General features: G+C 42.5%; 1 protein-coding gene across 8 annotated transcripts in view; it reads right to left on the bottom strand.

Moving 5' to 3' along the window:
- The window catches only part of phldb1a (pleckstrin homology-like domain, family B, member 1a), a 29,972-nt gene that overhangs the window by 6,900 nt on the left and 993 nt on the right, over positions 1 to 22,079 (bottom strand). For 2 of the 8 annotated variants that reach the window (XR_014593466.1, XM_083926330.1), the window contains exons 1-21: positions 19,907 to 20,042; positions 17,569 to 17,667; positions 17,145 to 17,268; positions 15,497 to 15,667; positions 14,134 to 14,259; positions 11,819 to 12,912; positions 8,673 to 8,909; positions 8,436 to 8,567; positions 8,141 to 8,278; positions 7,486 to 7,614; positions 4,741 to 4,896; positions 4,465 to 4,575; positions 3,849 to 3,938; positions 3,595 to 3,729; positions 3,033 to 3,155; positions 2,644 to 2,808; positions 2,318 to 2,458; positions 1,609 to 1,707; positions 1,430 to 1,508; positions 1,066 to 1,210; positions 636 to 726 (exon numbers count right to left, since the gene is read on the bottom strand). Coding sequence is in view for 7 of the 8 variants with exons in the window: in XM_083926330.1 (XP_083782456.1) it covers positions 636 to 726; positions 1,066 to 1,210; positions 1,430 to 1,508; positions 1,609 to 1,707; positions 2,318 to 2,458; positions 2,644 to 2,808; positions 3,033 to 3,155; positions 3,595 to 3,729; positions 3,849 to 3,938; positions 4,465 to 4,575; positions 4,741 to 4,896; positions 7,486 to 7,614; positions 8,141 to 8,278; positions 8,436 to 8,567; positions 8,673 to 8,909; positions 11,819 to 12,912; positions 14,134 to 14,259; positions 15,497 to 15,667; positions 17,145 to 17,268; positions 17,569 to 17,667; positions 19,907 to 19,909 (3,588 nt within the window). In the remaining variant the exon portion in view is untranslated. Of the gene's footprint in view, positions 1 to 635; positions 727 to 1,065; positions 1,211 to 1,429; positions 1,509 to 1,608; positions 1,708 to 2,317; positions 2,459 to 2,643; positions 2,809 to 3,032; positions 3,156 to 3,594; positions 3,730 to 3,848; positions 3,939 to 4,464; positions 4,576 to 4,740; positions 4,897 to 7,485; positions 7,615 to 8,140; positions 8,279 to 8,435; positions 8,568 to 8,672; positions 8,910 to 11,818; positions 12,913 to 14,133; positions 14,260 to 15,496; positions 15,668 to 17,144; positions 17,269 to 17,568; positions 17,668 to 19,906; positions 20,043 to 22,079 lie in introns of those variants that run through there. The other 6 variants (XM_083926331.1, XM_083926332.1, XM_083926334.1 and 3 more) reach the window with 6 other exon arrangements.

Below are 22,079 nucleotides of genomic sequence, written 5' to 3'. Positions count from 1 at the left end.
GAAACAATGCAAAGGTAAACAAACTACTTACAACTTCATCTGGCCACACCCTAAGCTGAGTAATCACTTTGATACAGAAGAAGCATGAGACTCCTGCAATCAAGTTATTTCTCGTCAACTTTCAGGGAAAGTTTGGTGATGATATGATCATATCATGTGACATGATTTTATCCATAATGTCCAGCTCTAACTCTGGCAACAAAGTGTGTAGCCATAGAAATATAATACGATGTAATGTTTTTAATAATCGCCACTACCTTAAATGTGTTTTATTAGTAAAGCTTTCGTTACGCCAGAGCTGAGGCCATAACTTCAGGTTTAGCAGTCCAAACTCATTTTCTAAACTGATTAACCAGTCAGTTGTTTTCTATATGAAATCTTATAAAATAGTGAAAAATGTCGGTTATAATATCCCACAGGCCAAGATGAAGAAGATGTATTAAAATTGCTTGTTTTATTGGACAAACAGTCCAAAACCCAAAGATATTTAGTTGACTATCCTATATGACACAGAGAGGCAGCAAATCTTCACATTTGAAAAGCTGGAACTATTAAAATTTGGGCCTTTTTGCTTGAAAAATCACTAAAATTATGAATTGATTATCAAAACAGTTTCTGAATAACTGGGCACTCACTCGGTTCTCCATCAGCCTGGCTTTCTCCTGCTGCGCCTCCCTCAACATCTTCTCCATCTCTTCTATCCTCTGGGCCTCTAACCCGCAGGCACTGTAACACACAAAAGGAAAGAGTGTCTGATGGCAGGACTGCGACAAGGCTCGGGATGAAAAAAAGTAAACAGACATGACTGGAAACCAAACACTGAAAGCAGCAGGAGATGGAGACAAAGGTTTCTTCACGAGTCTTTGAGCTCCTAACTTCATGAAGCACTGAAAACTTGAAGAGGTTGGCATGGCAACAGCCAGGGTACTAGTAGTCAGGGGGGAAGACGTGTAACAAAACATGTTGTCACGGGAACAAAGCATAGTGACCCTTCTCCTGGGAGATGGGGCAGACTTGAGTGTTCCCATGGAAACAGTGCAAATTGCTGATTTTCCAGTCTCTCACCTTTCTGGGGTACAGGCGGAGTTACCGGTGGAGACGCTGGTCTCCATGCTGTCTGAGCTCTCCAGGCTCAGGGTGTCGTATGGTTGGTTGCCACTCGGTGGCGACTGATGATGCAGGATGGAGTGATGGACTGTGGGAGATAGATCTGAGGGAGCAGAGACAGTTGTCACAGACTTACAGTGCCCTCTACTGACAGAGCTAAGCCATTGCTACTGCTTGATGATAATCAGATCCAGGCCATGTTAAACTAAGCAGAGCTGACACAGTGGTGATATATCGTTCCACAGACTTATGTTTTGAACACATGCCAGCTGAAACCCTAAGTGTGCTAAAGCAATGATATTGGACTGAGGGACTCAAGTACCTTTGCCCTGCAGAGCCACCTGCCTCCTGGAGTCCATGTCTAGTGGGTTTGACATCTCTCTCAGCATTAACTGTAACTCCTGATAAAACACATAGGAAGCATCACACATTTAAGAACGTAGAATATTTCTATGTATTTGCTTATTTTACAATTTACATGCATTTAACGGCTGTGCTCACCTTGGTGGAAGCACTTTTCTCATGAGCAACACTACTGGAGTGTTGCAGTGTGCACGATGCTGCCTGCCCAACCTCTCCATCTGATTTGGACTTCATTAACTGAGAGAAGAAGGTCAGATCTGTTCATTATCCCATTTGAAGAGGAAGTGGATTTGAATTTGCTCCAAATAATCCTCACCTCTTCTACTTTCTTTTCTAAATCTGGAAGATTCCTTCAAAAGACTGCACACCTCTGGTAAGTTGTGGTAAGTGACTCAGTACATTTGTACTGTACATTTTTTAGTACTTGAGTATTTCAATACTTTATACTTCTACTACATTTATTACATAGTCTTTATCTGTTTCTCACCTCTTCAGCAGAGCCAACATTGTCATTATTTGCCCAAACTAATACTGGAGCACTATGAAATGTGTTAGGTAGGCTTTCTTTTCTAGCTCAAACTGTTTGTTTTTTTACAGTAAGTTATAACTTACTTTACACCTGCAGGATCAAGTACTAATATCTGCATCTCTCACTGAAAAATGGTATAAAAGCTGTGGAAACCACGGAAAAACTACCTTGTCTAGTTTTGCCCACTGGAGGGCCTCCAACTTACAAAAGCATGTGTTGTCGAGAAACTAGTGTGACGATCACCTTGATTTACCTGCTTGATTGACCTGATTTTAGTGCCCTTTAGCAATATGCAGCGAGAAAGGTTGGAGAATTTACCTGACTGTGTCTGCGTGTGGAAAAAGACTTTGCAGGCAGTGGTGGAGGACATAACCGAGGCTCTCCAGCAGCCATGATGTCCTGGTACCAGCGCTCAAGGTTAATAGGAGGCATTGCATTCCTGCTCAGCTCAGGCTGGCTCTGAGGTGATGAAAAGCATCCAGCCAAAGGGGGGAGAGGGGGAGCAGTGCAGCATCAGTGACAGAAGCATCATGCAAGTCGGAAAGATAAACACAAAACAGTCGTTAGCAGAAATGGATTTGTTCAGTGGATAGCTGCAATGCTGGAAAAAAGGGTATCCCACCACTTAGAAAAGAATAACAAACCTGTGGAGAGTGAAAGGAGGGAGGACCAAAAGCAGTTGAGTGGCACGAGATGGTGGATTCCGAGGAAGCAAGTTGGAATGATGGGATAGAAGAGGAGGAAGAAGAAGAGGGACCAACTCTCTGCATCCCAAAGATCTGGCTTAACTGACTGACTGTGATGTACTCCTTCACACGGACAACCAGTCAATACAGACACAGAGAAACGAGACGCATTTACAGGACAGGGAGAGAGAAGAAAGTTGGAATGTCAGGAAGTTGCATCTACACAAAAAGATTTTAGAATATTCTCAATGTGCATAGTGTAGCGTGAGTAGGTGAATTCAGAAATGTAGTACACTGACAAGTTAGACATGTATCAGAGTATGGCAGAGAGCAGGCAGGGTGTCTACCTCACATGGCAGAGCTGGAGCTACAGCGAGGGATAGGCAGTGGAGAGCAGCAGGGGAAGAAGAGTGAGCTTGCAGAGAAGCATCTCCGTACATCCTATAGACATCAGAGAGCCTGAGGTACTCCTACAGCGACAGCCAAAACACAGGGATGAGAAGGCTGCGGGCAGCAATAGTCCACACTTAGAAAAATCATGCAAAGATGCACAACGCAAACGTGAGCATCACAACTAATTTCATCGCTAGCTTTGAAATTAATATGGATTGCAATCACGTTACAGTTTAATAACCTTATCTTCCAAGTTGTTGTTTTTTCTTTTGCATCATTTAATGTTTAGTTTCAATTCTAGATGATTAATACAATTTGGAGAATGAACAAATCTCAAACATAATATATAGAGAAAGGCAGAAACTTGACCTGTCAACACACACATTGCAAGCCACTGTTGCCAGTATTAGCTAACAACCCATCATGCCCATTTCTTTTAATCATAGAAACTACAGCACAGGCATTTCTTAGCCATGTGTTAGGTTTTGATACAAAGAGGATTTTGTCAAGATTTACCTCTTGCAGCCTAACAGGATAGAGTTCAGGGGAGGGGATGTGAGAGGAGGAGGAGAAGGAGGCAGAGGAAGGACAGGGGCTATGAGGACGACCGTCCGCATAAACAAGGTCAGGTTCGCTGATGTGAAGAAAGTCCTGTTTAAAAAGTTCATCTAAGTTAAATAGAAAAATTACTTGGAAGGAAGGGTTGTATTTTATTTGCAGTACTTCTCCTCTAGCTTAGTAACTACAGACATTGCGATATCATGTCTCACCTCTTTCATGCTGCTGTTGGGCTTTGGGAAGTTTTTCCCTCCTGTCAAGGTGTGGTACCTCTTCTCCAGGACACACAACTTGTCTTGCTCCTATAAGGCAAAACCAGGATTGATATAGAGGCGCTTTCACAAATTGCCATAAATCACTGTTATGTATTAAAGGTCACCCTGCTATGCTTATTTTCAGGTTCATACGTATTTTGGGTTTCTACTAGAACATGTTTACATGATGTAATATTCAAATAAACCATTGTTTTTCCTATAATGTCTAAATGTACCTGTATTTACTCTCTGTCTGAAACGCTCAGTTTTAGCACCTGTCTCATTAAGACACCTTTATGACTGTAGCTGCACTTTCTACCTTTATATGTAATAGTATAGTTGTGACATCACAACCATACAGAAGTCCTGACGGCTCTTTTAAAACCACAGTTTCTGAATACAGACTGTGTGCATTTCTCTTGTATTGAGCACTATGATGCTTTTACAGTATTTATATAGCACTTCAACCTGCTTTGTAATGAAAAAAGAAATATTTTTACAATATGAGAATTTAAATACAGGCTTACTGTATAGGCAGTTGAGGCTATAGGTTTATTTACATTCAAAGGCTAACCTTGTGTAGTAGGTGCAGAGTCACTGTCCTGTCTTTAGCCATCCTCTCACGGTCTTGAGCAGCCTGTAACCCCAGTTGCTTCACCTGAGCTTCCATAGTGGCCATCTTCTCCTGTAAATCAAACGTGATTTTACGCTGACATACATTTCACTTTGATGATCAGATTTTACACACACACACACACACACAAACACACACACACACACACACACAAACACACACACACACATACACACACACAGATACGTGTGTTTACTGCTTCACATGCATGCCCACCTTCCTCTTGGCCACGCTGCAGTGATACTCGGTTCGCTCCTGGAGAAGCTGCAAGCTCTGAGTCTCCTTCTTCTCCTCCAGACTGCTCTCCTCCTCCAGCTGGCAGAACTCCAGCTCCTCAAACTGCTTGGTCCCAGACTCCAGAGCTTCGGCTTTCTGTCCATATATACAGTGGAGATCAAAATTAGAGAACAAAGTATTAATTCTTGATTTATTCTAAAATACTGTTATTTTTTATTGTTTAGAATTTAATAGAATATCCACTGTGGCTTTACCACTGCTGTACAAGCGGGGTTTTTTTTAATAATCAAGGCACTTCAACAAAAACCTTTATTTTATGAAAAAAGCAGTCAGCAAAGTTAGAGAACACTTTCAGATCCCTCCCAGTTATTGGTGATATTCTGGCACCTGGTGAAAATTTACTTAGTTGTTGGACACACCCTATTTATCTGCAGCTATTCTGGTTACTTTACAAGATGGCAAGCCGCTCTAAGGTGACGGAAACCCTGAGACAGCCGGTTGTCCAGACGAAGGTCAAAGGGACGAACCTCTCAGCCATCAGAGAGAGGTGAATTTATTTAAGTCCCTCAAAAATGGAGGACGTCCACATAAAACAAGTGCACGAGAGGACTGGATTATGTAAAGACTCTCAATGGGGAATCGGTTCAACACTGCAGCTGGAGTTGCTCACCAGTTCAGTGCTGAACAGGGCAAGGATCTGTCTCTGCACAAATTATGTCATTTAAGACTTTTTGGACTTAAAGCCCACTCCGCAGTTACCAAACCTCTCATCATCAGAAAGAATAAAAAGGCTGGACTCACCTTTGCTGAGGGGCATGTAGTGTGGACAGAGGAGAACTGGTACAGAGTGACTTCAGTGATGAGAGGACGTTCAATTTATTTGGGTCTGATGGGAACATTATGCTCGGCGTAAAACTGGGGAAAGACTGAACCCAAAGTGTGTAAAGAAGTCAGTTCAATTTGGAGGAGGAAGTGTCATGGTTTGTTGGATGTTTTCTGCAGCAGGAGTTGGGCCTCTTGTACAGCTACATGGCAGGATGAATGCAAACGTTTATGTGAACCTCCTTCAACAACGTGCAATACCTCCACTGCTATTATCTCCCAATCAGCTGCAATTTTCATGCAAGACAATGGCCCTCATTTATCAATCTTGCGTGAAAACGGGCGCAGATCTGAGCGCAGAATTGGTCGTATGACAGGACCCACGTGTGATTTATGAAACATTCGTATCTGACCAATCTCAGCGTACGAATGAGCGGGCCTTGATAAATGCAGCGGCTGAATTCGATCGTCATTAACATGTTACGCCCTTAAATATTCCTGGTTTGGAGGCCTCGCCCACTGAGGTAACATGGAGAGGAGAAACACTGATACGAAAAGAAACTTTTCCGACCCAACTTTGGTAGTGACTGCAAGAAGAATGGACAAAGATCAAACCAGAGCAGTGTGAGAAACTAGTGATGTCCTGTTGTCGATGTCCCAGATGTGCTGAAGTCATTCAAAGCAAGAGCCTCTACACTTTCTATTATTTTTGAATCCTATAGCCCTAAGAAAACATTGTTTAAATGTTCTCTTCTGACACAGTGGTTACTGTTTTTTCACAAAATACACGTTTTTGATGAAGTGCCCTGGTTATTTAAAAATACATGCTAGTACAGTGGTGGTATAGCCACAGCAGATATTCTATCTAATTTTGAACAATAAAAAATAACAGTATTTCAAAATAAATAAAAAATTAATACTTTGTTCTCTAATTGTGATCTCCACATTTACATGCAGGTTATCCACACTGTTTGAAATCAATCAGAGTTATTGAAAAAAAAGGAAATGGCAATATTTTATAGGTTTCTTATTAATTATGGTAAAGTTATACAAAATCCCATGAAAAGACCCAAACCAAACATGATTAATTAGTATTGTCTGTGTATCCAAAGCTTCATATAGTTATTCCCCTGTGTGGCATGTCCCTTCTGATGAACACTGTAACTGTAATTATTCAGCAGCACATATTCATCTGCAGTTGAAAACAGTCCCCAATAAAGGCAGTGTTTATGTTTGAGTCACATTTGCTAAAAATGACAGTGCTCCGTTGTTCTAAAAATAATCCCTAATAATCCACTTAAAAAATGAGTGCCTGCTGAGTGCCACGGACTGGCTGGTGAGGTCAGAAAGCATTGAGAGATTGACTTACACAATGGGTTTGGGTGTTTCCATGGGAGTTGTTCATAATAAAACAAATACACAAAAAAAGCCTTTCCTTTAATGTCTGCGAGGAAGAAGGCAAAATTTGATACCTTCACATCTGATAATAATCTGCCTGTAATCATGAGGTGTGCGTACTGTATGTGTCTTGAATCATTCACGGGAAATGGCATGCAAACTTGTAGAGCAAAGCTGTTAATGACAATATTAATGATTACTAATTGCATTTGAGATTTCAAGCATCCAGAAAGAGGAAACAGCAGAGATTTAGCATCAGTCTTAAATTGCTGCTGGAGTAGCAAAAGCATTTCTTACTGTAGTTACACTTATAACCTTACATGTTTAGAGCATGAAGGGATGTAGCAGAAAAAGAGGGAATGCACAGTCTGCAGATTTATGAGTGCTTCAAAACAGAGTCAGTGTTATGTCTGTGGCCCTTTCTGTGCAGATCATACAGAGCTGTGGCATATGGTATATTATAACTCACTGTTGCCAGCCAGTGGGCTGCGTGAGAACACTGACCCTGCTGAGCTGCTCCTGTAACTGTTCCCTTAGAGACAAGGGGCACTTATCAAACTGCCTCTTCAGCTCATTGTACTCATTCCTCTGCTTTTCCAGGGCCTTCCGCTCAGCCGACACATTAGCCCTCCCCTAAAAACACATAGAAACACACACACACGATTGGGTCCGCATTCACACCACCCCAGGGAGAAACAAACAAACCAAAAAAAAAAAAAATCACAGAAAATCAAATCCATGCAGCCAAGCTAAGCCGGGGCAGTTAAAGTATTAGAGGATTGAAGCAGAGGTTTGGTTGGCAGGTGTTAGGCGTCGTAATGTTTCACACATTTGTTACAGCAGTTATCTGAATCAACATTTCAGTGTTGGTCACATCCAGCTAAAAGTTTAATATGTTGCAGTTGTTGTTTTTCTCTTTTTAAACAGTTTGTGCTTTGTATTTTAAGGAAAGACAGCTAATAAATAAGCAGTGCATGTCAGTTGAGATCTGAGCAAAAATACTTCTAGACTGGCTGCACATTCTGGAAGGAGTGGTTTTTTATATAGTCAAACACAGATGTTCAAGAACATTCACGTGCAAACTGTACGCTAAAGACCAACGGCTTTGAGCAAACTGACAGTTTTTACTGCATCACATTGTTTTTTCCTGGGTGCCCACCTTGTCCTTCTCTTTCTGGGTGGCCTTGTCCAGCTGGCTGAGTTTGAGCTGCAGCTGAGAGATGATTTCATTTTCAGCCTCCACCTGCTCCTGCTCGGCCCGCCTCTCTGCCTGCAGCAGGGCTTGCTCCATCTCCACCTAGAGACAAATATGGAGTCAGAGTCTGCGAACCACCAAGTGCTGTTGAGCTAAATAAATACTTCAAGGTGAAACAGCCTCCGCTCCTCTTGCTATCAGGGTTGATCTAAAATGTGTGTGTGTGTGTGTGTGTGTGTGTGTGTGTGTATGTGTTGACCTCCTGTTTGGTCTCTTGTAGCTGCAGCTCCAGTTCACTGACTCTCTTCTTCAAGTCATCCACCCTGGCCAAGACCCTGTTCCTCTCCTCCTCCAGATAAACCTGCTCCTGGCCGGCTATCAGCTCTTCACACTGAAGACACATTTGTATAAATAAATTAATAAAAACTGTGTTATAAATTCGAATCAGATCAATACACAAATAATCTAATGCATGCCTTCATGGATGTGTTTATACCTCTTGATGTGTGCTCTCTGTGCTGCTAGACTCCTCTCTCTGGGTTTCCTCATCGTTATCTCTCCCCCTCTGGGGTCTGTCTACTCCGTGAAGGGACATCCCCCCCGCTGTGTCCGAGCAGGTTCCTCTAGCGCCCCCCAGCAGTCCACTCCTCACCACCTCAGCCAGCTCCACAGCACTGTCCTCGTGATTATAGTCTGCGCACAGACTGAGGATGGTCTCCAGCCTCTGTCGCTCCTACAGAAGAGATGTGAGACGTAAGCGTGCCCGACCTACATTATAGATCGTATTGCAGATTAGCTGCAAGTGTCCTTGTGTGACATTGTCCAATTTAGGCAGCTGTCCCTTGGTCTCTGGCATGGGACAACTGTAACCCGATAGCAGGAGGGCCAGAGCTGATGTAGTTTGTCTCTCGGGAGGGGGGTTCGTAGTAAAAACCTGTCAAGAGCTGGAGTTGTTTATGAGAACTGAGTCTAACAGACGCTGATAACTGTAAACGTAAGAGTCGGGCGAGTTTTGGTTACTGAGATTACACGACACCAGTTGTCATTCGGTTTCTAATTTCTGATCAGAGATGCTTTACATGGTACCGTTTATAGAGCTTTTTCTTTATTTTTACTTCATTGTGTTTTGTATTTGTTTGATATACCACATGGCTTTAGCTTACGGACAGTCTGTCTCCCATCACTCTAAACAACGGGATGCTTGCTTTAATCTACCAAGATAACAGCATGTGAAACAATAACTAGGAATCTGGCAAGACTGGAAACAATTGTGGCTGATGTGTAGTATTGTTGTGTCTACAACTACCACCTTTGTCTGGTATTAAAGTCTGGTATTAAAGGATTACGGCTGTTGAAATAACCACACCAACTCTGTCATGAGCATGAGATTCACCTCAGACAGTCGTTTATTCTATTTGCCTACTTGACTTTAGACTTAAAATACGGACATAACAATATATAAAGCAACAATCAACCGAATATTTTTGATTTAACAGATTTTAACTGTTAAGATTTAAAGCAAAAGTTCACTTACACTTAAGTTCAAGTACATTTTGGGAAAGATTGGAAGATCCATACCACCCTCATATTTGTCTGAAACAGCTAGCCTGGCTCAAAAGCTCACTAAGTAACATGTAATATTATGTTATGGTACGTTATCATTTTTAACAGACATATGAGGGTGGCATTGACCCTCTCATCTAACTCAAGAATGTTGAGCTTTGCTTTGCAGGTCATCTGGAGGAGCAGAAATAAACACCGAAATAAACTCCTCTTACATATAATTACCATATAATATTATTAGTAGTATATTATATTACTTATGTTGGTGTTTATCGTAATTTAAAATGATTTTCTTCATGCATCTTTCACCATAGAAATCCTCTGAATTAACCAGAACCCCCTCATAAATAGAAATACTCAAGCTCTATTGCAAAGGAACAGCTCTACCTCCTCCCAGTGGAATTGATGCTAAAATTAACTGTTTTATCACATCTCTTCCTGTCTAGCTATGCCCTTTACTTTTGCTGAGAGATAAACGGCAGAGTGTGTTTTTTAAGTGAAGTAATACCCATGTACTGCGTAGGCTGGGTTCAGTTAAGTGAGATTAAAAAAAGAAAATCTTGCATAGCTCTGCTAAGAGAGCAACTAGCCTAATGTAGGGCATTCATTTCACTGAGAGGAAATCCTCTCTTTGTCTCTGTCACCTATAGATCATTTGTGTGTGCTTCTACTGTATCAAGGCTGCAATACCAACAAACCAAGAACCTACTCCAGGATCAACTGGTTTGTCATTAAATGTATTTTCATTTGAACACAACTGGACAAATGTACTTAATTTACATTTAATATGTCATTCAGGAACCTCTTTATTTTCTTACACAGTGACTATCTGCGTGTGTGTGTGTGTGTGTGTGTGTGTGTGTGTGTGTGTGTGTGTGTGTGTGTGTGTGTGTGTGTGTGTGTGTGTGTGTGTGTGTGTGTGTGTGTATTTGTGTGTTTGTGTGTGTGCGCGCGCGTGTGTGTGTGTGTGTGCGTGTGCGTGTGCGTGTGTGTCAAACAACCAGCAAAGCACCTGCAACATAGCACAAAATACTGTAGCCTGAAATCACTGCAAACCTGAAAACCCACCAACACTAAACAAATTCAAAAATGTCAGCTTACTATATATTTGTGTGGGACTACTATAAATTTCTGCATATTATCAATGCCTAGAGGAAAATCAAAATATGGATCACAAGCAAAAATACAAATGAACACACTGTTGTCACCATTGACTATCTCTTCTTTATGTACTTCAATCTACACCTCTACTGGATGACTCAACAGAAACATGGACATACTGCATCCACAGCAGTCAAACGCCTATGAGTCCAACTCAGATGCACGCTGTCGGTGACTCTTATTTGTTACAAGAAACCTTTTGGTTCCTGAAATAGTCTGCGGGCATGGAGGGCCGGGAACCCCCACCCACTTCTCTCCCTATGGTCCCTTCAGCTGTCAGAAGCAGGCAGGGGTGGGGGCTGAAGAATGGTGTGTGTTTCTGTGGGGGGGCTGAGGATGGATGATAAGTATGTAGTCTCTGATCTAGTGTGAGTATGAATAAGAAAGAACCTTCAGTGAAGCACAAGATTTGAATGTAAAAGCCACTCGTCCCACAATATAGTATTGAGCAATAAGCAGCCGCACCCTCCGCTCTGGACCTTAAGACTTGTGTGGAGGAATGTTCACCCCGTGTTACTCAGACCACATGGGCTACCGAGGCCAGTAATGCTGGGGGGAGATGAGCTAGTGGCTGTGCGCCAGGAGATTTAGACAAGATATCTGAATGCAGACATGGTGTCTGCCATGCCAGCGGTCTCAGCGCCTTCACTTCACCGTCACATGTTTGTCGCTCTGTGTCTGCTGGCAGTTTAATAAAAAAAATTTTAAAAGATGTGTTTTTGTGTTTTTAGAGATTGTATGTCCGGATTCAGATGTGTCTCTCCACCTGTCAGCTTGTTATTGTTTTTTCATCTAATTGGCCAAAATTTTTTTAAAAGTTCACATCAGCATCCAGACTTGGACTGAACCTTTCGTGGTGAAACTATTTTATACTTTTATATCTACGATGAAGTCACATCTAAAGTGCTGATCACCTACCAGTTTCTCCATTTCCTGCTCACGCAGCCTCTCCTCTCTCTGCCAGCGGTGGTATTCCAGCAACTCGTCCTCATTGTCGCTGATCTCAGAGATGCTGTTTTTGCGTTCTCGGGTATATGGTTTCATAAGACTCTTTTCCTTGCTGGAGGATCCTGTCATAGTCATGCAGGAGGTCTTTCTTTGGCTGTGAGGGCTAGCAAGAGGAGACGAACCAGACAGAGAACCCAGGCCTGACATGCTGGCACTCCCTGGGCCAGCCCTCAACTGCCTGCCTCCGGGCTCCTTCTCCAGCCCGCAAAGTGATGATGGTCCCTGAGCATACATTGCCCTCATGGATTCTGCTTTTGAAGTAGTTGTGAGTTTGAGGTGGCCCTTGGGGCCCTCTTGGATGGGTTTAACGGTGAAGCCCTGTGAGGTGAAGGCGGAAGCCGAGCCCTGCAGTCCTGGAGTCCCTCTGCGGGACATGTAAGGGCTGAGAGGAGGAAGTTCTCTCAGGCTGGTCGACCCAATCGGCTCTGGAGTCCTGAGCCTTTGGGGGACTTCTACATGAGAGAGGTGCTGATCTTGCATAGGACTCTGGGATCTCTTCTGTAGGGAAGAACCTCTTAATCGAGGGCTGGATGGAGCGGTTGGGAAAAATTTGGGGGGGGTTTTGTGACTTATGCTGGAGTCTTCCGGGCTCTGTCCTGACCCCCTGCTAAGTGACGTAGGGCTCAATGTGGCCTCTGCTCTTGCGTTCCTATGAAGCTTTGGGCTCTCCTGAACCCTTTGACCACCACTAGTACTGCTTGATGCCACAGAGAGTGATCCCCGTGGATGGGGAACAGGAGTGTGGTTGGTATGAGGGGACCGCACAGGTATCGGAGGGGTTTTGCTGCCAAGGTTCTGGCCCAGAAAGCTGCTGCTATTTTCATAAATGGAGTCCTCTGTCATGGAGCCATTTCTCCCATTAAGCACGTTTGAAGGAGAGGGCTGATGAAGAGACTGTTTACCAGATCCAGCCTTCAGCACCAAAGAGTCCTGGAGGCTCTTTGCTATGTTGTTGCCGTTGCTTGAAAAAGACTGATGGTTCCCGTTCAGGACACTGTGATAGTCTGGAAGGGAGACAACAACACTTGTTCATGAGCATTCCTGTTAAATAAAGGAAGAGAACACTTGAAAAGACAGTTGCAAAAACACACATAAACAAACACAGGTGGAGGGATCTGTCCTGTGTCATCTTTGTCCTACTGACATTCACATAACCTTAGGTCAGTGCCGTAAGAGGTTAGCCCTTAAAAGGACATATCCACATCCCTGAACACACACAGTGTCCCGGTGGCCCACTTGTGATAAATTTCTCTGAGCCCATGCCCATCTGTATGAACCAAACCCAGCAGCCGGGATCCTGTGGTCCTCAGTTGTGTTGTAATCCTACAGGGATCTGGAGCTGCTAAATATAAAATCTGCAGCAGTGTACCTCATTCAGAGCAGATGAAATCAGGGCCTGGTCAGGAAAGAGTGGGCCATAATCTGGGCAGGGTGTGGTGGCTCTAACTGTATGTTCAGGCCCTGACAGCCAAACCATTAATGTCAGAGAAGAATGGATTCTAAATATCAGCAACCGCACGAGGCAACAGTCAATGCGGTTAACGGGCCAGAACAATATAACATCATCTTAATGTAACTGAAAATAGAAAGGTTACAACAATCCGTCATTACAATGGGGTCACACCTTGAGTGAGAAGCACAGATTTAAATGAACTAGATCACAATGTAGGCCACAGATAATTAGTCCTGAACAAGCTATTTCTGCATCCTTTCAAAGATAATGACCAATGCGTCAGTCAGACTTCAAGACCGATTGCCCAGGAGATACAGTATGAAAGCCACAAATTGGTATCAAATTTGATTAGCAGAAAACAAACAAAACTTTCATTCTTTTTAAACTTTTGACATGAAAATGTAAGTTAGTTAGGACGCAGGTCGTAAAACATGGATAGTCTTAACAGCCAATTATGTACAGTATGTCATTCTGTCAAAATTTCTTAATTCACTGAAACAGATCATCAACAGATTCTTGATTTGCACACAAAGGTAGCAGGAATCCAACTGTGACAAAATAGCAATCAGTCAAAAGCATTTGCTCTGCCCAGAATAGCTACTAAGGAAACTATTAATCCTTCGTACTCCCTAACCCCTGATTAGTTTAGTTAGTTTATAAACTACATACACTGAGTACGTACATAGCCTGTGTGTATTTCACAGCACCTGGATCACAGGAATTGTACAATCTGGAGCAAGGTGTTTTAAAATGATGAAAGCAGGGACTTTACCTGTAGGGTGAGTTCTTGTGTTGCTCAGTCCTTGGCTAGCTCCAGGTAGCATGCTCTTCATCCGCAGAGCCTCCTCTGGGTGGTTGAAGCGGAAAAAGACCGACTGACCAAAACACAGCATGCACCCTGCCAGGAGAGAAGGCCGTGACGGTAGAAAGCTGTCAGTAATGAGTTAGTTAATCTCTTCAGAGAGGCAAATTATTAACACCACCATAAATACGCTGCTACAAAAGGTTTAACTGACTGACTGATACCACCCATACAGTGTTGCTTTTTCCATATTTAGCATGTTACAGAGAGAAGAAACTGGAAGTGTGACAGACATGGCAAAAAGAGTTCAACATATTTTCTATTGTTGTACATTTGTCCTGTAGACAGCATTGGCCGTATATACCTGTCAGAAATGAACAGACTCATTTAACTCACATGTAATTAACCAGTAAGTTAATTCAACTCCTCCTTTCCCTGCATTTCCGCTGGCTTTCAAGAATGTCTGATATAAACTCCCAGAAGTTTTGTCTCCAGTTCTGAATATTCCACAGGGCGTTTCATATTTATTTCATCCTTCAAGGTGAAGTCAAAGGTCCATATGGCAGTAACATGGTGAATCAGTTTCCTCAGTTTTGTTTTATCCAGAATTTCATGTCCTTCGAATGAAGCAAAGCCTGAAGTATTCCTGTTCAGCAGCTGCTGCCTCCACACACACCGGCTGATCACCCGGCTTCAAATGACATTCTGGTGGGGCTGCTGGCTTGGATCCCATGGAGAGGGGACTGAAGGGGGTGGGACTGTTGTGCCTTTTTTTATGACAAGTATACATATTACTGGAAGGACATGGGACTGTTTTATTGTTGTGAAGCTAGACAGTGTTGTGTCCACTTTGCCTTCTGTGTTTTTAATACACTTTGTAATACTGAAACGCTTAATAAAAAGTAAAGGGGTACCAAAGTTATCACAAATTATCCTGAGAAGGACCAAATTTTATGGCGATCTATTCAATAGTTGTTGAGACATTTAAAAGTACAGCCTCATGGTATCACAAGGGTTAAAGTCAAAGTCCTTATGAATCATCCACTGGGGACCATGAATGACTTTACCAAACTGCGTGCTAATCTAACTCATAGATGTTGAAATACTGCGAAGGTGGAAAGTTTGACCTGCAGATGGCACCAGATGAAAGGTCACGGGATCACCAAAATCAAAAGGATTCCTTCTCTGGGCTTCGTGAACGTCAGTACAAAATGTCATTATGATTCATTGTTTGATTTTTAAGGCAACTATAATATAAACTATTTTGAGATGCAAAACAAAAACAGCTTTAACTTCAACAATTATATTACAGTATTGTACAGTAGTGTGTTACCTTGTGTCAGGCGATAGGGTTTGGTGACGTGCAGGCCATCCACAGAGCACTGGTTTCCACATGGGTACAAGGTGATGCTGCCTGCTTGGTTTTCAATGTAGCAGTGCTGAGCTGCGATGCCGTGGCCCTGCAGAGGGATATCTGTCCCCTCACTGCCCAGCGTGGTTCTCCCTGCAACAAGAGAAAACATTTTCTCAGCGTCAGTTACAGGAGATCCTTGTGGACCTGTGAATACTCCTGTGGATTATTCTTCGAAGTACGGCTGTCATTTCAGGGGTCAAGGTCACATATGGTGTGAGAACAGGGTTGAATGCTGAAAAACAGGCGTTAGTCTCAATAGGTGTGTTTAGCCTGGCATATAAAAGGCATCTTATTAGAGGGAATTAATATAACCATCTATTCTCTGTGTTGTAATTTGATTATCAGTTGTATTTATATTGCCGTCTGAGTGCAACAGGCTTAACTTAAACATTATTTATTCTATGGGATAGCACAGAGATGGAGCACAAAGAAAGTTCCAGAAAGCTGTGCTCTCTCTCTCTCTCTCTCTCTCTCTCTCTCTCTCTCTCTCTCTCTCTCTCTCTCTCTCTCTCTCTCTCTCACTCTCTCTCTCTCTCTCCATGTGCTGTCTACGCTAAGACAAATGGTGCAAGAACATCCCTGACAATGTTATAATTGCAACTGTGGCGGGGTATGAGAAACAACAAGATGGTTAGAAGGTACGGTGTCATCAGTCAATTCATCACTTATGACAAGTTGTGCTACTTATTAAAACAACCACAGACTTACTTTGATTAACATTATTGCGGAAGTGTCTATGTGTTCTAACAACAACATGGATTACAGATCCTCTAGTCAGTGCAGGAATTCATGCGCTTATACAGTAAATGAGTATATTAAATTATTCAGTGTTAATGAGGTTTCAAATGTCCCATTCTACAAGAACATTAAAGGTCCCATATTGTTTCATTTTTTGTTTTATTATAAAGCAGGTTGAGGTACTATATAAATGACTGTGAAAGTATAAAAACACTCAACCCACAGAGAAATGCACACAGCCCGTATTCAGAAACTGTGTCTTTAAACGAGCCGTCAGGACTTCTGTACGGTTGTCATGTCACAGCCATATAACTTAAATGCTACTACAGTGCACAGTGTACAGTGCTTTGCTATAGTAGAAAGGGCTGTTACAGTGCAGTTATAGTCATTATCATGGCTGCAATGGCAGGGCAGAGACGCCAAGAGTGCCAATGTGAAAGATCCAGAAACACTGACCAATCAGAGCAGACTGGGCTTTTTTAAGAGGGGTGTCTTAAAGAGACAGGTGCTAAAGCGGAGTATGAGAAATAATGTGTTTTCTGTACATGAAAGCATGTAAATACAGTATTTTCTGCTAGAAATACAAAATACAAATGTGAACCTGAAAGGGAGCATAATATGGGACCTTTAAGATATCTATAATATAAGTACTGCATAACTTCAGTGAAATTCACACACACACACACACACACACACACACACACACACACACACACACACACACACACACACACACACACAACACACACACACACACACACACACACACACACACACACACACACACACACACACACACACACACACACACATACACACAGGTGTTTACCTTCCTGCAGTGGTAGCAAGGTGATGGCTGTGCTCAAGCGTCCACTTCCTAAACTAACCAGGTGTGGGCGCTCTGCCTGGACTTTCAGGGACTTGCCTGTCTCAATCAGGTCTAGAGGAGTGCTCTGTCAAAACAAGACCGATGGCAAAAACATCATTATGTGATCCTGAAAGTTACTTTCTTCATACAGCATATTGATTTATAATGTCTTAATATGCCCATTCTTAACGCAAAGACTAATTTGGCAAATTTATTATTTTATGTAAAGGGGATTTATTGCTAAAATCTTAGTTTTAAATCTTAAATTCGTACACAAATCAGTTATATTATCACAACAGATAGATAATAGTAATAAAGTCAGTCTAGCACCCCCAGTTGTATCAGCTGTAAAAGGTCACTGGCCCTGAAGTAAGAAATAACTCACCTGTAAAACCTGGTGCGTCTGTCTCCCATGTTCTGTTTTATTCCTGCTCTTACGCTCCATCTCATCTGGACTGTCAGAGTTATCTGACACATGAAGATCCTGAAGAAATCACACACATACAAAGAGAAAGAGAGAGAGAGAGTGAGTGAGAGATACTGACGGAGAGAGAGAGTTAGAGAGAGAGAAGTGCATGAATGGGAGCGCTGGGAATACTGCTACTACAGTTGTACTACAATGGGAACAGTGCTTTCCTTAGAAACCTCCTGCCCCACTTATAAGCCCATGTGACCAAACCATTATAATGGGTAATTGTTTCACTAGAACTAGCCAGACAAAATGATCCAAAAAGAAAACTAGAGTTGATTTATGCATCAATCTAAGAAGGATTACTTATTTTACACGTTTGACAACAGCCTGTTGTTACACAAGTATAATCCCTATTGTACTTTTGAGAGTAGTAGAAGGTCTGAATGAGCTCTGCAGGTCTCTCACTTCCTCAGACTACGATGACTCACTGTGACTCATATACACGTCTTACAAACACAAACACACACACGCTCCATACTTGCAGACAGATGCTGCAGATTATGTCCAGCTGTCTGCTCATCAAGGCTCACATCAAACGAGAGGAAAAATGTACTAGACAATCCTCAAACAATCAGAAACACCCACATAAGCACCCCAGATGATTCACAATATGTTTCTACTAAAAGCTGGTATCCTTGTCTTTCACTGTCACCCAGATGGGTTGCTCGTCATGGCAACAATTTAGTATCAGCTCAGCATTCCAAGCCGACAGACAGATAGTGTCTGTTTTGTCTACTATAACCAAACATAAAGTTTCATAATGTAAAAAGTGAGATTTCCATCTCTTTTTTTTTATTATAAAGCAAATTCAGGTGCTATAGTAAAAAGTATAAAGTATTAAAACGCTCAATCCACAGAGAAATACGCAGACCGTATTCAGGAACTGTGCTTTTAAACGAGCCATAAGGACGTCTGTACGTTTGTCATGTCATAGCCACATAAATTAAGTGCTGCTTCAGTGCTGTTAAAGTCATTCCTCCGCTGCAATGATGCAGACACTGAAGAGACACATCAGGGCTGAGAGTGCAGATGTGGAAGACCCGGAAACACTGACCAATCAGAGCTGACTGGGCTTTTTCCAGAGGAGGGCTTAAAGAGACAGGCGCTAAAAAAGAGTGTTTCAGACAGAGGGTGAATACAGGCAGACAGACAGTATGAGAAATGTATTGTGTTTTATTGAACATTAATGCATGTAAACATGTTCTAGTAGAAGCCCAAAATAAAACTATGAACCTGAAAATGAGCATAATATGTCGCCTTTAATTTAAAATTACTGTATATCATACTCATTAAACCATTCAATACCTCTTAAACTGTGTTTCTCATTTATTCTGCTTTTTCTTTTAATTTCCCACCAGCCTGTATGTAAATGACCACATCAACCCATTTTTTCCAACACATGACTGTTGCATCAGAGACAAGTACTTGAGCTCATGCCGATACCACTGATCAATTCAAATTCTTGAAAAAAAAAAGGCCAAAAACCCTCCACAGCTGCTGTGTGCTCCAAGTTTAGCCCAGACTAAGACAACACTGCGTTCTATCTGCGTCTGATGTCACTCCAGACGAAGCCGCCGCGTGAACCCACGTATATCTGACAATCACGTCCAGTGTGTGAGTCTTAGAGGACCTAGTGACACGGAGAACAGACCGTCCCCTCTGTTCACCGCTGACACTGGACCCCTCACGCCTCTGCTGTCAGCCCACTGGCTGTCAACACTGGCCCTCTTTGAGCCACGCAGTCAGACACTGGACAGGAGAGTGGGCAGGGTAATGTGTCTCTGGCTGTCTGACTCACTCACTTAAACACACACACACACACACACACACACACATACAAACACACATACACACACGTGCACACACATGCTCCTGCTCCCACAAGCCTCAGTGAATTAACGTACACACCCAGGCCAAAGGATAGTTTTAGAGCTTACAAATGCAGGGCCTTCCTCTGTAACCTGTGATTATGGGGCCAGTTATGCCCTTCAGAGTTGCCATGAGCTTCTGAAAATAGACACCACCAGCCACACAGTCTGGGCTGCTACTTTTAAAGGGAAATGATTTCTGCTAAGAGTGAACACTGACAAAACGGAGGGAAATTAGACATTTTAAAAGGATAAATAGAGAAAAAGACAGTGTTATTTTATAAAGGACGAGATACAAATAGGCAGGAAACAAGTTATGAACAACAGTGCTGCAAATGCAGTCAACAGCTTACATACTTCCGTGCCAGGCATGCAGCTCTTACCATTTCTATACTATTCCAGAGTCCAGACAACAGCTAGATCCATTAGTGGTCTGAAGTGTATTAATCCAGAGAGGGGTGTCCACATTATTGTTTATGTCTTGCTCCTGCTTTCTTCATTCACTCACTGAGTTCCTCTGCTATTTCCCTCCACCCAACCCCTTCTCCTCCCCATCCCGGTGCAGAGTTTCAGAGGGAGACTGGCACTGCCCTCTCAGATGTGCTATTACGTCTCACTAAAGTACATGTTTGTTTTATTTGCTTCCTTTCTCCTTTTTGGTAGATATCACTATGAAAGACCTTCAACTCAGATTTCAAAACACCCCATAATAAGCGAGGCACTGGGGGTCAAAGTTCAGATGCTCCTCAGAGAACCCCTCAGATGTATTCACTCCTACGCGATTTCCATTGATTGAAAGATCAGATGGACCGCACCAGATGATCAGAGGAGACTGGAGAACAAACCCCTTCAACACTGTGAGTCTCCTCAGAGTTCAGTATTTGTAAAGCAGGTGTTAACAGTCTGATCCAGAGAGGAAATACAACGTGGTGTAGGAGTAGGAGATGGAAAACACCTTGTGTCCTCTGACTTCCTTTGAGCGGGTATTTCCACTCTGGAAAACTGTTGAATAACAGTTTAGGATAGTATGAGCAAGCACAGTGGATTATACAAAGTCCACTGTACTTGATACATCAGTGATGATAGGACAGAGAAATACTGTGTTCCACAGGAAGTGAGCGAACACGTGGGCCATCTTTTCAGATGTCTCACAGGAACGATTTGGCCTATACAGACGGAGAGAGTGGGAGAAAGACTCCACTATTGATCTCTCAATGCTTTTCCCATGGTCGGGGGCCAAAGGGGAGTCAGAGGAAATGAAGCAGATGATGAGTCACTAAGGAAAATAAAAACAAACAAATAGAGGCAGCTAAGAAACCAGATGGACTTGAAGGAAAAGTCTGGGTTGATAGAGAGGGTTTCTGAAGCAGTGGCCCTCCATGGAGGTTACAGCTGAGGGAATCAAAAGTTGCTGAACGTCCTTTAAATGAGGATTTCTAATGTACACGAGTCGCTTTAGCTACAGCAAATACAGCAATACAGCACATGAAAGGGATAAAAAGCAATGCCAACGCTAAACAGAATAATATGACACCAGTGTCTAGTTTGCAGAAGCAAATAATTGAGCAAATCGACAACTATTCTGTTGTCATTTCCAGACCATACTCACTGAGGCGGCGCAGGAGAATGGTCTGACTGCGCAAGTAAACATTCTGGTATAGGAGGAAAAACAGCGTTCTAGCTTGTTTGTATTTCTTTAAACCAATCACAATCGTCTTGGGCAGCGCTATGCCCTGGATGCAGCGACAGTGCCCTTGGGGCAACTGAAAGTGGAGATTGTGGAAGGGAAGAGCAAAGTAGTTTTATAAGCATTATTATAAAGGTTGTTATTTATAAGATTACTAACACAGAGATCTGAAAATATGCTGTTTGACACGCGTTATTTTTTAGCAGAAAGTCAAATGATTTGAAAGAATGAATGTATTCTTGGATGTATTCCTTGTTAGTTTTGAACAAAAAGGTGATATATTGTTTCAATCACATAAAAACCCTCCAGGGCTTTGAACAGAAGGTTTTATTTCACCTTGTTGTTACCTTGGAGTTTAACCACATTGGTCTGGACAGCTGAACTGATTAGAAATAATGCACAAATGATCCAGAAGGTTTCTTTGGTTTATTTATTATTTAGCCAGTAGACTTTATGCAACTCTTTTTCCCCCGTATAAATGTTGGTTGTAAGCCTGCCTGAACTGACTGTAGACATGCCTCACCATTCACTGTGAGTGCTGTGGGAGGATCATACAAGTTCACAACTGCTGGAAGATTTGCAAGCTAAAGCGTCAGTGTTGGACTTCTTCTTACAGGTCAGTTTGTGTGCCCTGTAGGTACACACTATTCTACTGTCTGACCTGAGCTGTGGAGCATACGTATGTCTGTAGATCTCTGCAGGTGGATGTGCGGACATGACAGTAGACGGGTAGAAGCGTACACAAAGTGCAGTCAAAAGTACTGCACTTTTTGTACGTTCAGAGAGGTAGATGCGACTTCATTCCATTATGCTGAAGAATGTGTGAATCTGATGAGAAACAGCTTCCACCTTCCTTCTCGCATTCATTC

This window comes from Echiichthys vipera (genome assembly GCF_963691815.1).
Source record: "Echiichthys vipera genome assembly, chromosome: 14".
Lineage (NCBI taxonomy): Eukaryota > Metazoa > Chordata > Actinopteri > Perciformes > Trachinidae > Echiichthys > Echiichthys vipera.
This window is presented reverse-complemented; position numbering and strand designations above follow the sequence as displayed.